Source organism: Pagrus major, chromosome 9, assembly GCF_040436345.1.
Source record: "Pagrus major chromosome 9, Pma_NU_1.0".
NCBI lineage: Eukaryota > Metazoa > Chordata > Actinopteri > Spariformes > Sparidae > Pagrus > Pagrus major.
The window spans coordinates 31198906-31214145 of NC_133223.1; the positions used below are offsets into that span (position 1 = coordinate 31198906).

General features: G+C 42.5%; 1 protein-coding gene across 3 annotated transcripts in view; it reads right to left on the bottom strand.

Moving 5' to 3' along the window:
- Positions 1-7328, bottom strand: part of LOC141002309 (inactive dipeptidyl peptidase 10-like) — a 79619-nt gene extending 72291 nt beyond the window's left edge. For 2 of the 3 annotated variants that reach the window (XM_073473599.1, XM_073473598.1), the window contains exons 1-2: positions 7289-7328; positions 4668-4763 (exon numbers count right to left, since the gene is read on the bottom strand). In XM_073473599.1, coding sequence (XP_073329700.1) covers positions 4668-4763; positions 7289-7313 — 121 coding nt within the window. In that variant the 5' untranslated portion in view covers positions 7314-7328. The remainder of the gene's footprint in view (positions 1-4667; positions 4764-7288) is intronic. The other variant, XM_073473600.1, reaches the window with a different exon arrangement.
- Positions 7329-15240: the final 7912 nt, after the last annotated feature.

Here is a 15240-nt window from a genome sequence, read left to right on the forward strand (position 1 = left end):
CAAGTCTGACATCATATTTTAAAATGCTTAAATCCGATCCTCTGAAGACTTGTATTTACTTGGAGATATAAACTGTTTAATTCCAAAGATACCGAATATATAAACCTTATCTTAAAACAACCAATTAAATCAAACTTAACATTCAGAATATTTGAGACATTGATCTTGTAGATGGGGAAAAATCGACTGAATTGAGAGACGGAGAAAATATCTTTAAAGATCCCGCCTAGACGAACTTTAAGACATTTTAAAATAATTACTCAATTAAAAATATTAAAATATTCTCCAGTTTAACTGAAAAATCCATTCTCAAGCTGCATGCAATGTGACTCATTGGCTAAGTTGCATTGTGGGAAATGTAGGCACCAGGGTCTGAACATGAAGAAGAATGTGTGGAGTACAAAAGGTGACATCTCTTCTGCTGTATCCATTTTGATAACTTTTTTTTAACTGTACATAATGACTTCAATCGTGTTATAGGACTGCAGTGTTAGACCGAATGCCTACATTACCCACAATGCAACTCAGCCAATGAGTCACATTACATGTCAGCTTCCTCTGGAGCCACAAAAGACTTTATACTAGTTTTTGACATATATGCTGTAGCACTCCCGCACACCTGTAAACACACTGTGTGGAAAATTGGTGGAGTTGCCCTTTAAAAGGTCAATAATGGCTGCCGCTACACACTATGACTTTTTTGTAGTTACAGTTCTTGCAAGCAGTTGAGATGGAGGAGCTGTCGGCTGCCAGAAATCATGACTGACAGGACGTGTGAGGAGTGTTTCTGTGTAACATCTCAACATTTTCTTTCCAAAGTTTTCCTTATGTTTTTCTCTTCTCTCGACACATTCATGAAGCTGACTCACGCAGCCTCAGGAGAAGCACAAACTCTCTTAACTTCAAGCTAAAATATTTTCAGCTCATGTAAACTGTGTTCTGCCCGGGTTCGCTCCACCACGAGGGGATTCGCATCCAACCCATCTCTGCGTGGACTTTATATGCAGTCGCGCTGCCTCTGAAATTAACTTTATGTTCAGTCTGAAAACACTGTGAGGCTTTAGCAACAGAAATGTTAAAATAAATTATGTTTGTTACATATATGACACGCTATGAGTTCTCATGTACGCTCGACCTGAGGTCAGCGAAGGCACGTGGTGATGTTTCACTGGATACAACAGCTGCTCAGAAAGAATACGTAAGCTAAAAAAGTGTTACTCCGCCTCACTCGATGTCTATTGAGCGAACACTTTCTGGCTTTGAGAGCTTAAAGTGAGCCAACTGGTGTGTTATTTTCTCCAGGCTGGGCCCAATATGAAGCCCTTCTCTCAGCAGATTGTCAACGACAGGCGGAGGGTGCCCAGCCTGCGACAATACTGATGGAGAGCGACGACGCTCACTGAATCATGTGTGACGGCGGCAGATGAACGTGACTTTCTCCATCACATGTGTCGGTGTGAAAAACAGACACATACACACACAACAGCTGGAGGAGACTGTGCATGACATTTCTTGCGCATGAGCCCGACATTAAGCAGATGTCTCCCTATAATCTTGGTACAAGATCTTCATCAATAACACATCAGAATGACAATGAAGTTCATGTAACGCCGCCGAAATGTCAGACTGGAAACACTCTGTACACGGACGCCTTCCAGAACCATAGTAAATATGAATATTTGTGTGGGACTGTACTATTTATAACCCAACAGCAGTGTTAACTGAAGTGACTGATTTAATGATTCACGGTCCATTCGACAGATGCTAGTTCACCGTCCAAGCTGCAGATAATTGGGGGTTACAGTCGTCATCATCGCGTTAAAGAGGTGAGGCATATCTAAGAGACGACGTCCTGTGAAGAACTGGATTCATTACCAGAGAGATGGAGCTGAATCATGGTGCTGAGCGCAAATCTGAGCTGTTAGCATGCGTTTCCATTTGACTAATCATCGAGTGGTATTGTCAGATTGTACTAATCCTTATTTAGCTGAGGTATGAGTCAGAGTCACCATTATAGCTGGACGTTAATCACTTTGACACCTGTAGTTTGGTTCATGTGGTTCAGGACGCCAGCTGACGATTATTTTCATTAATCGTGCCGGGAGTTTTTGGTTTCCTGTTTTATTTTGGTAGATTTAATCCTCATGTGTCATGTCTTACTCTCCACTTCCTGCCTTCTTGATTGCCCTTTTAGTTTCACCTGGCTCGTATTAGTCTTCCCTCCCTCTGTGATCTAAGTGCTTCATTGGTTTGTACTTTTTCATGTCCATTTCTCGTGCTTCTTTCATTCGCAGATTGCTATTCCTCGCCTGCTTCTTCTGTTTCTGTCGACCGCTTTGAGTACTTTGTTACTGCTTTGTTGTTAAAGCTTGCCTTTTGTTCTTTCAGCTGCCTCCCTCTGAGTGTCTTGCGTTTGGGTCCCTTTTTGATATCCCTGACAGACATCTTCAAATTTCCAGCCAACAGTCCAAAACTCAAAGACTCTTCATTTACAAAGAAAGGCAGCAAATCCTCACATTTAAGAAGCTGGAAGCAGCAAATGTCACTGAAACGATTAATTGATTATAAGAATAATTGGCGACTAACTTTCTTTTGATCGTCTAAATTAATTGACTAATCGTCGCAGCTCTTGTGCCGACCAAGGAAAAATAATAATATACTGCTGCCTTTTAGTTTTGCTCAGGGGAGGAAATAACAAGATTGTTTCTTCACGACAAAGGATTATTATTGTGTAACAATCTAATTATAAGGATTACATAACCTGGTGGAAAGATGTGTTTTAATTTATGTTGATGGATCAGATTACAGAAAAACAAAATAAAAACCGTCTGGTTTAGAGATTTATGATACATCAAGATAATGTTTCTGACTTAATAACTTTCATTATCATACCGATAAATTAGCTATTGAAGATGTTCACCATAGAAACTTCAACCTGCAACACAAAGTAAGCTGACTGAGGGATTGTCTCATAGTCTGATATCTGAAGGGAGCAGGTCAGGGTCGGACAGGTGGGCCTTGCAGGATTTTCACCCTGGAGATGAGGGTTCAAATCCAATAGTCAATGTTTGTGGATATTTGAAGCCAAATGATCTTTTTCTAAACCTAACCAAGTGATTTTGGTGCCTTTATTTTGACGGACGTTGTATATTTATTAAGGCTGACTCGACCCTGCAATGTGAGCGTGTTGTTTTCATGCAGGCGAGGCCGAACACGATGGTGACCCAGCGGATCTGTTGGTCTTATACACACTTTGGTGTGACACCGTGCTGAATGATCAGTGTGACACCTTGAAGTTTATTGTACTTTATCTTCTGTGGTAATGAAACGAACGTTGTCTTCATAATGTGTTCACATGTTTGTGTTTAACTAAAGGTCTAAAATAAACTGCACGCTGCTGCGTCCCATTTGCACTTGACTGTTCATCAGATCACAGGATAAACCCATTCAGATTATCTCTAATGTAGACAGAGATGAAAAGACGTTCGAGCCAAAACCTCCGCAGCCTCTGACTTAGGAAAAAAAATCTCATTTTTGCTCAAAATCCTGGTGATCAATCTTTTCCTCTCGCCCGTCTGTCTGTTATCTTCTCCCATTTGTCTGGGGTCTATTTTGCCCCATCCATCCACAAACCACCCTATAAAGCTGACTTTTCTGACTGCCTCATCGCACAACATCGCTGCTCTCTCTGTCTAGCCTGAGGTCAGCTCAGGGAATGAGATGGCATTGCGAAGATAGTGGAAAAATGTCACCCGGGAATGAAATATTGATGGACAAAAAGGCCTTGCCTCGTTCCCTTGCCCTCGAGTGTGGAGTGAGAGTCATGCAGTTTATGGGCAGCAAAGAGGAAAAGCCAAAACAAACACACTAATCTGCAAGAAAGGAGACAGACGGAGAGCGGGAACGCCACAGTCCCGTCCATCCTTTCCCTCCGAGGTATCGTTATCTTCTGCCTCCCCTCAGCAAACCATAATCAGATTCTCTTGCACTTCACTTGATGTGGTTTATTCCCAGCCAAAGGCTTGCAGGCTTAACATATGATCCCCTTCTGGCAAATAAGGAATCAATACAATGTAAGTAAGGAGAGGCAGAATAAATCTAAATGCCTGCATTTGCATAAGTACATGCAAAGTAAAGCTCGGTTGAAACATGCCAGCCTTGTTTAGAAGTGAACTGTCTGCTCGCTGTTTCAGTGAGCCTCAATTACAAAGCAGAGTGAGATGTCACCCCTCCGCTGCCGAACAAAAGCAGCGCTGTTGTTTGCTTTGTTCGAGCGCACTCACAACTCATCGAAATGTCGTTCATGTCAAGTAAGATTGTTGGTGTGTTTTGTACAAATATGCAGTATGTACAGCAGCAGGAAGTAGAGCAAAGTCACTGAATAATTCAAGCAGTGACTACAGCAAGTGTGTGCTGTTTTGTCATTTTAAGAAACAGGAAGGCAACGAGCCTGATGGAAGTTTTATCTGTGATGAGGAAACAATAAGCCTCATCAGAACCAATTCCAAATTAATCTGGACAGAAGCAGGAATCTCATCAAGGCCGGCACACCCTGTACTCTCATGTGTATCTCATCCTTTCCAGTGCCACACTCCATCAGCGGCTGGAGGAATCAACAGGAAAGCTCTGGATTCCAGCAGGTACAGTCGGTGTTGTGGATTACTCACCGTTGATCCATTTGGCCTCCGGGTCGTGAGCCTTGAACTCTGCTTTGAACAGATCCTCCACAGCCAGCTTGGTGTCGCTCCCAGCTTGGTTGTCAGCTGCAAAAAACAAGCAATTTTTAGTTTTCTCCATTATCAAACATCAGTTCTATCGCGCAGGCCAGTTTGCTTTCTAGCACGCACACAGGTGGAAATCAATCTCCAGCATTAGCTGACCTTGGCATTCACTTCCACCACTGGCATTTTGATGTTCCCCCGATATCGAAACATCAAAAAACACAAAGTCAAACCTTAGAACAAATGCCACTGGGCTTAGAAAGCATACCGGGGAGACGTTACCATGTGTCTGCATGTGTCAGGGAGTGGTGCAGCTGCAGTGATGCAGAAAATAAAATGGTACATTTTTACATTGTAGTGATCCTGCCAAAATAACATTTATTTGGACCAAACCAGAGGGGATTGTGGAAAGACACACCAAGACTGAGTTGAGTCTGAGTTGAGTTTTATTTTGTTTATGTCCAGTTTGAACGAAGAGTTTTTTATGACGAGTTAACGAGGCAATTAAGCTCAACTTAGATTGGTAAGAAAAACTTGAAGAGTATTTCCTCTCCCAGCTGAAACTATGGGGGGTATTACTAGAGGTACAAATTAATGCCACGAGACAGCACAGGCTGGGGCTAGCTGGTTAGCATGTTATCTCCAGTAAGACATCTCTGTAACACAGTACATGGCGTCAACACTGTTGTTCCTTCAAATTCTGATGATAATGGGTTTTTTTACATTTTAAACTAAAATTCTGGCTATATCTTATAAATTTCCCCTTTAAAGCTCCATTAATCAATGTTTTATGTCAACAATGAAGCAAACACACAGAGAAACATCACCCAGCTCTGCACTCGTACAGAACATTTTAGTTCAACCGCTTGCATATTTGTGTACGGTTCATTTTTTGGCAGCTGTTTTCATCGAATACCTCCTAAACCTCCGATAAATATACTGCAGGCAACCTGCCCGGCACCAAACGCAGTTAATGAGCAGGCTAAAGATATTTTCTCAGGGGCTGATGGAGAATACAACAGAGCAAGAAGGAAAAGGAAAATTAGAGTTACATTAGTCAGAACGTCAGAAATGCAACTTCAATATGTCTGACCCCTGGTGGCTGAGAGTCTTTTAATGTAGCTTTACGATTCAGACTTCTGAACTATAGAGAAATGCTGTTTTTTTCCAGTGTAACATTACAGTAAGTGTTCACGGGGGTCAGAAGGTTTCCATGTTTCACAAGAGGAAAATGTACATAATTGGATGTTTACATCTGCTGGGCACACACAGGTGTGTTGAGTGTCCTCTCCAGATTCACACAGAAGCACCTACGCTCACAAAGAAATCCGTGTGAATGAGAAGACGCACACGGAGCGACATTTCTTCTCCAAATGGCATTTTCATATGTTCATTAACATGATCATTACTGGGGCCAGAAGATCCTCAAGCTGTTCCGATGTCGCCCCTGGAAATGTTTCATTTTTAATTATGAAATGTTACGCCTTCAGCAGAGGCAAAAGCGTGCCAATTGTAAGCTCCTTCTGAATAGGACAGCTGCTGATTGTGAGCTGAATAGGAGGGCCAAGTCATTTTGAATGTCAGCCATATTGGCTTTCCTTGATAACTCCACACAGCATGTTTGTTTATGGAGGCAATGAAAGTCTAACCAACCGTGGAATACCCCGGGGGAGAGTGCGGCTGCATGGCCAGTGGATTGTGATGATTGCGATGATTTTTACAGTTCAGTATGTAAGCTGAAGCACCGGCTTTTTGTCACCCAGTTGTTACCATGACGTGCCTGTTTACCCTGATTACAGACATGTACAGTGTAGATGACCAAAGTCCAATATTCACGTTTGGTTTCAAGCAACTCCTTTGAAAATGATCTGGCTCTTTGGCTGCTAAATTCTCCACGACATTCACAAGCAAGGTGCCAACTTTGTCACTGGTAAGAATATGCTGCACAATATTATTTTTATTGTTATATTATTGATTATTTTGACAGATATTACAATGGCGATATGATCAGGGAATGATCATATTTGCATCACATCACAATTAAAATCACGTGATCGGGTGGTTTGGTGAGACTGAACCTCACCGAAACAGAAAAAAAACTGAAACACTAAAGCAAGACCTGAAAGACACCAAAATGCTAAAAGAGAGGTGAAGTTGAGAATTCAAGAATGACCACTTAGTCTGACACATTATTACAATCTCATCCTCAGGATTCAGTATATTGCAAATATTTTGGAAGTGGGCTGAATCACACCTCCTACAGGTGGATGATCTGCTCATCCATCGGCTTTTAAGTCTCTAACAAGCAAGGATTTTAAATTTGCAGCAATATGGCCAGTTGTTGCTGAGTCAAATGCAAAATCCATAAATCATAATCTCCTTTGGTCACTTGATAGTAGCGGAGCAAGCTAAAAAACTTAATAAGAACAGAATCTATGGAGCCTAAAACCAAAACAATGAGCTGCATTAAGCTAAAAGCTTGGTAGAGCTGAGGGGAAGTGCAGAGTTGGGTGATAAGCCTTGGAAGATGCAGCAAAAACAGCCACACAGGTGCGTGTAAAACCAACCTGGTGTGAGGAGGATGACGGACATGGTGATGAGGGAGCAGACCACCAGGATGACCAGCAGAGCGATGGCAATCCCTTTCCAGTTCCTCTGAGGAGGACTCACCCCACCCAGGTCCTGCAAAGAGAGGAGAAGAGAGGAAAAATGGAGGTCAGAGTGGAAAAGAGGAAGATTAGTTTACCTTTTTTGAGTTTGACAGCCGTGAGGTGCTACAGCACCTTCATGGCCAGGTAATCACAAGAGCAAAGACTCCAAATGTAATGTGAAAAGCAGGATATTTGTTCGGAGGGTTTATATGACTATATTGTACACACTGTGATGCCGCTCACAGCACCTATTAACACGGGTCACATTGAGGCTTTGTATTTTCAATCCAATCTCCCTCTGCACAGAGAAGGATTTACAATGAAGGGCTTTGCATGAGCCACACTGTGAGCCTGAGAAATGAAACTCGCTGTTTCCTATTTGTATTTCAATGCTGAAAAAAAAACTGAGTATTTGCATGGTTCAATCATTGCTTGGGCAACCTTCTCCTTTGAATTACACCTTCCGACCTGTGAAAAACGCATAGTTCCTCCAGGGCCAGGATGTTGTGTGTTACGACCCTCAGACGGAGCTGCTGCCACATCTTTTGCAGATAAGGAAAACAGCGGGCATTTGCATTCAAGGGCTCCACCGGTGCAACTGGCTGCAGAAAAGCTTGGTTTGAACAATCTGAGTGACCGGAGAGTACACCGTGTGTGATGTTATCTACAGTGAAACAGCTATCCAGGAGAGTTTGTGAAGCTTTCTCCTGCAACTCCATCTGAGTCCTGGTATTAGAGGGTCTTAAACTGGGTCTTCCACCACATCTGCTGCCTCTGATAAGGTGAATCAGGCCCCCGCCCACTTATAAATTTCCTCTCACAGTAGCTCTCCCTGGCCTCAATTACCCACAAAACCCTGCAGGTGAAATACAGTGATTACCGACCACCAACCCACTACTACACCCTGATTGGCTGGAGGGGAGGGGGAACAGAGTGATTGCCAATTAGAGCGAGGTTCTGCTTTCACAAAGGCGCTTTATCTGCATCCATCTGAGATTTTCCCCTGAAAACCAAACTCCTTAGTACTTCACATGGTGGTTTAAAAGCAGCACAGCTCATTTTTAAATTGATGGTCATGACTAGAAATGTCACATATATTGACTGATGAGCCAATTATGTCCAAAGTACTCAGTTATTTCTCACAGACCACAAAGTAGCAGACAGAGAGGACAAAGTCAGCAGCCACGACCTCAATCTAACACAGTTTTCAGCCCAGTCGCAAGAATTAAATGTGTCTGCTTTTCTGTACCTGTCACCACGGACCATACGCGCCATCACATTGACCTGACATGAATATATATGTCAGGTGGAGGAAATGGTGGCTTAACTACTGCATGACACAGAGACAAGCCAGAGACCACTGTTTGAGATAGAGTTTCAACATTTGTAATTGAGAAACCGCTGGATGTTTTTAACGAAGGCCCACAAAGTTTAAACTTTTGTGAGTTTGAAAGCACTGGACACATATTAATACATGTGTAAGCGTAATACCAATGGTAACTATTTAACGAGGGACCGTGGTATTTCAACATTTGTAATCGTGAAACCACTCGGTAGTTTTTTAATGGGGACCAAAACATTTTAGCATTGGTAAGCGTGAAAACACTGGATGTTTCTAACGAGTGACCACAACCTTTCAACATGTTATACCAACGCTAAGTATTTAACGAGGGACCAGGGGATTTTCATCCTTTGTCAGCCTGAAACCAATAGATATTTTTTTAACGAGGGACCACAACATTTCAACATTCATAAGCGTGAAACTACTGGATATTTTGAATTTTTGTGACATATTTCAAGCAGGTTAGTGGCAACAGAACCTGTTGCAAACTAGTGTAGTTGTCACAACCTGAAATCTATACAGAAAGTACTTAACATAAAAGGAAAGTTTCAGCATATCTGTAGTTTGCAGAAAAAAAACTTTTATGAAGCACTTTTTCTTGTACTTGCAACAGGTGGACATGAAATTTTGCACAGAAGAGTGCGATTCTACCTCAGAGTACCAAAGACTTCACTGTCACCGTGACCGCAGACACACAAAGCGTGAATGCAGTGTTACAGTATTCACGGCCCCCGCTGGACCCATAAGACTGATCTATTATCAGGACTTGGGCCGCTGCTCATTTCATTAATACCACAAAACGCTGACATGCCCTTGAAAACTGACAGCAACTCTAAATTGCCCTTGTGCCTCCATGCATGAGATTCGTTCTCCCTCTCTCTCTTTCACTTTCTCTCTCCATCTCATTTTCTCCCCCAATTTCCTATTTAGGCACTTTTGAATCATCATCCGCAATTTATTAACTCACTTATGAGCAATGAGAGAACCACTAAGAGAATTCTGACCCGCCGAGTCGCTCCATTATCATTATTAGGATGGAGGAAGCGTAGACAGAGGACCCTGACAAACGGTTAGCCCACCAGAAGGAATGTGACAGAAAATGGGATTCATCACCATCATTAGAGGCTCATCAGAGGAGATACATCTCTCAAGAAATCTGTAGGGATTAGAGGACAGAGTGAGGTCTTCAGGAGCGCTTTTACAAAATAGGACGAATGAGGATTGAAGGCACAAAAAATCAGCTGATGACTAATGCCAAAACTTTTATCCTCTTACATGAACAAAATAAATAAACATCGATGCCTGTCATCTCTACTAGTATGACACATACATGAGTCATAAGCTAGAACCCAATTTGGTTCCTGAAGAGCACATTTTCTTCCTCTCGTGTTCATTTACTTCGCATTAAGGTGCAAGTCTGTGCAACAAAGGGACACACGGGGTTATAAATAAACTGGTGACAGGCCAGGCGGTAAGAACAAGAAAGTCTACTACCTTCATTTTTCTGTGCCTGAAAGAGAAAAGTACAAGGACAAAGGCCGGCTCCTGTAAAAGTATATCTTTATCCCCACATTCTCCTCCTCCTCGCTTTACCACATTCAATATCACACCAGGGGAAGTTGTTGTCTGACACTTACTGTACCGGTTACATGCCATGCCACTTATAAGTGTAAGTCTGTGTTGTGTGTGTGTGTGGCTTTCACAGCAGTCGACGTGTCATGGTGTGTATAATAAATGCTCTATAAATGCTCTCTCACAAAGAGTCTTTGCTTTAAGTGCTCAGGCTGCCATGTTACATCCAGAGTGATTGCATAAATGCATACGTCTAAATGTCAGAGCAAAATGTCAGCGTAACAAAAGTATTCAAGTTGATGCCGGAGACGGTGGCGGGTGTGCTTACAGAGTCGTATGAAGCAAACTAAGTGTATATCTTTAAAGCCAGATGAGGAAAGTAACAAATCATCGTTAGTCTGTTAAGTTATTATGTTAAACACAACATTCACAACAAGGAACAGTTCTAGAGGAGCACTCAGTAGAGCGCATACCTCCGGCAAGGCCCAACAGTCCCTTTTATACTGCAAAGATCCATGTATCCAGTATTCCCTGAGAAATGACTGAAAATGTTGAAAAACGCAATGTTAAAGGAAGTGAGAAAGAATTCTCTCCCTTCATCCGGATCCACACACAAAGTTAACGAGGTCTGTTCTGGGCCGAGACCCATCCTCCATCCAAGTTTCGTGGAAATCTACTCAGTAGTTTTTGTGTAATCCTGTTGACAAACCAACCAACAAACGTAAATCCGCACTTGAGGCGTTTTTTGAAGCGTCTGACAGCTGTCACTCGTCCACCCGATGACCCCGTCCTGCTGACGGGACGGACGACTTGTTTTGAGAACAATGACGCCATCGTGGAGGTTGAGACGTACACACTGCTGATGTCTCGCTTCTCGGTTACAACAATTAAAAGACAATAACAAATCTGTTGAATCTCAGCACGTTTAAACAACCACATGACTGCGTATATACAACTTCTAGCTCCCTTTTTACTCCCTTTGGTTATCATCCATTTATACAACCAAGACAATGATAAGAGCCCCATTTAATTAAAGTGACTGACTGTAATTCTACCTGTCTCTCTCTTGAGGAAACACCATCACACTCAATCAATACAATCAATTATTCATCAGGTCAAGAAGCCCACAGAAATAATGGGATACATCTGCTGTCAGAAGTACTGAGGCTGCAAAGCTGAGTGAACAGTGGTAATGGCATCGTGGTCGTCAGTAACTTCTATCACACTATTCGTCTGCAGTTTCACTTAACAGTCTCTCAGTCGCGTGGATATTATTCCATAACATTTTAAATAATCAACGTCTGGAAGGCATCCGCGTTACGGAGCAGTAAAGCAGACGACGGGACGATGGAGGAAAAAACTCCCCTGATTGCTGCAGAAGCAGTCCCCTGGCAATCGTACGGCTTTAGCTGTGTGCTAACAGAGGCCATTTTCTGTAATCACATCGTCCGTCTTTGAAACAGCAAGAATAGCCTAAAACAACTTAATGTGAAAAATAACAACGACTTGAGGCCCATAATGAGAGCGGAAAGGGGAACGCGACTGGAGAGAGATGTGGAGCTGAAGCCTGCCTCACTGCACCGACTGAAAATGTGACTTACAGTATATTTATAGCACATATATGCTGTCCTGCGTACACTGTACGATCAGTGCCGTGTTACTGTGACCGCTGTTAAAGGTATACTCCCTGTTTTTATAGTGATCACAAAATGCTTCTTTTTATGTTACCTTTGAGGGACTGTCTCCTCAGCTGGAGACCAGCTTGGCTGAAAAAAACACCACAGATGTTCAATTTATTCATGAACAGCTCTGCACGTTAAGTTTAACTGTCCTCTCAGCTGTTACTGAACGTGGCTTCTCTGTATTTTAAAGCTACAAGAGACGCCGACGATGAACTAGGACACAGTCGTCTGGGTGTGAATATAGAGGGACACAGACACGGACTGCTGTTATTGTTGCATGTCCCAGCATTTACTAGCCCTTGACACACATCCCTGTACTACAAGGTAACAGCTAACTGTAGCTGTCATTAGCTAGTTAGCTTGATTAGCTGTGCATCTAGCGGTCCAGACTAGGAGATCGAAGCACCAGTGGAGTATTGATGTTTACACCACTAGCACAGGAATGTTGCTAGCTGGTTAGCATGCTAACTTCTCAAAAACTTTCAATGCCTTGATTTTTGTTTTTATACTTCAATTTCCCAAACTTTCAAGGATCCATGGGAAACCTGCATTATGTAAAATGATAAATGCTAAAGCCACTTTTGAGATGTTTGATTAAGACCCCCATCAAACTCCTGCTAATAAGCATGTTTGTGTGTCTTTGTGCACACACACACACACACACACATCCCACCAGCCCACCGTTAGAGTCAGGCTATTTATAGAGCTGTTAGCTTCCCCTCGCCTGGACTCTGACCTTGGAGAGAGTGTGACAAATGACAAGCAGCATTTCAGCAGAAGCCGAGCCATTCTAACAATGACAGCAGGTCGAGAGGGGGAGAAAAAAAAATAATGCCATCTGTACGGCCTCATTGTTGTTTACCCATGAAATACCATTTCTCAGTGCCTCGTGAATCATTGACAGCCACAGCCGAAGCCTGGCCGGGGTCTGGAGGCTTAACATCTGAAATTGATCCGCGGGCTAATAGAAAACGGCAAGCTTAGCCACATGTTGTCATCTTATTGTATTTAGCATTATCAGCGCTGCCCTCAAGGACGCTGCCGCTGGCCTTTGGTCCATGTGAGATAATTCTCAATTAGTCACTGTCCCTGCCATATTGGATTCAGATACACAAGGTTGTTGACTCACACGGCCGGCGTTACTGTATATTAATATTAATGCTGAGATTAGCAAGACAGAAGCAACTGAACATTTGCATCAGTGGCTGAAAACAGGGACGGTGCTGAAGACATGTATTTACTGTTAGAAGTAAAGAAAGGTGAGTCCGGTTTCTGTAACATCTTTGTGAATGGTGGCCATTCACCTCATATTTAAAGGCCATAATCACTTTATTCATAATGTGACACTGATGTTATTTACACGTCGAACTGAAAAAGACTGAATGATTCAAAGCATGTAGCTAACCCGTACTCTTTTAATGGATGTAAACGTCTCAACACAAACATTCATTATATGGATCCAATCATACTGTTTGTTTGTTTGCAATCACTTCAAGGGGAGAAAAATATGATGCATCATGTTATTTCATGGTCGATGCTTTCATATCTCATTGATAACAACACTTCACACAGACTAAAGGAAATGACAGCTTGAGCTTTGCCTCACGAGCAATTGAGGCCAAGTCTGTTTTTTCTCGTCAGAAATTGCATTTTTTTCGCCTCCTTTCCTGACGAGTCCATCTTGTCTCGTATTAATTATGAATAATAACACATGAGAATCAGTGTGCAAGTTTTCTGTGCGTCATTAAGAAACACACATACAAAATAAAATTGGACTCGTGAGCAAACGCCTTTAGTCCAAGATGTCACTGATTTCAAAGGATGCTAGCAAAGCAAGATGGTACATAGAATGAAGCACAGCCCGTCAGACGGGTCGGACCAACATGTTTTACCATCATCTACCATCAAATAAACACATTTTTCACACATCTCCGCAATCCAAAACAAGTTATCTACCAGGGAGTGACTGTTGTTGTTTGTGCGACGTCACCATGATTTGATCCATTTCTTTTGAAACCGCTAGCATTACAATAAAGACAAGTAGTGTTATAATCCATGAATTAATAAGCATCCAAATTAAGTGTAAGATTAGTTCACTTTATCCTCTATCGTTACTTTATTAACAGATTATTAAGTGGTGAATCTTTTTAGTTTTTCAGTCTGGATTGTAATGTTGCACTGATGATGTTGTAGCACTCAAGAGGGCGATGACTTGAAAAGCCTTGAATATGGATACGGCTACTAAATCATAACAAAAGGATTACCATGAATGCGTTTGAGCCATTACGGCCTTCATCAGGAGAAGTTCAAAACAGTCTCATTCAGTCTTTTTCATATCGGTTACATGTCACATATTCACAATACGCAGTTGAAGCCTCACAGAGAAATCACAGGAAGTCGCAGAAAAGTGTATGACTGTTTTTACTGTTGTTGTGAGTTAATAGCTGTGAGGTGCTGAAGGGTTTTTAACTCATCACCCTCTTGACTTCTGATCTAGTAGGATCCCAAACTGAAGAGCACCAGAGGGACACCGTCTTCAACTCCAGAGCAGCGCCGCTCTGTGATTGATGGTGTCTGTTCTCTCCTGTCGTTTGGACCGCAGCACTAAAGCTCCTTTGCTTTTCTGTTTTTGCAGTAAAATAGTAAGCGGGTGAAAAAGATACACCTTACTGTATCCGTGTAGCCTTGTACTCCTCCGTCCTCTGGGATCTGCATGTAACAGTCTCCTTCATATTAAAAGTAATGAGAGGACGATCTCAAACAAACACTCCTGAACCATCAGTCAGCCCCCCAACCCCCCCCACCCCCCGATCTGACTCAGCCTTCACCTGCATTATGCAAATGCCTTAAATAGCATCGTGCTAACAGAGTGAAATGATAAACGACAAAGACGTGGAAAGAAAAGCAGCAGAGTTTGAACCATCGCTCAAACGAATGAGGAGTTGAGAAGAGAGAGAGAGAGAGAGGAACACTCAAAGCAAAGAAACCTCTGATTGAATGAAAGTCGGGATATTTGATTCTTGTCGATAGTCAGCCTGAAAATGTTTGTTCACTGTGGTTCGGGAAGAGGCAGAAGCCAAGCTCTCAGTGAGCGAGGCCAACACTTCCTGACTGCAGCCAAAAGTCAAGGGGCCCCTGTGAAAGGTGACCTCTACTGCTGTATAAAGTATACGGGACTGCACAGCTGAACATTTCATATCAGAAGGTGGAGGGGATGGTAGGGAAGTTAGAGCTGGGTGAGGCTGCCAAGCCAGAGACCACTGTTTGAGTGT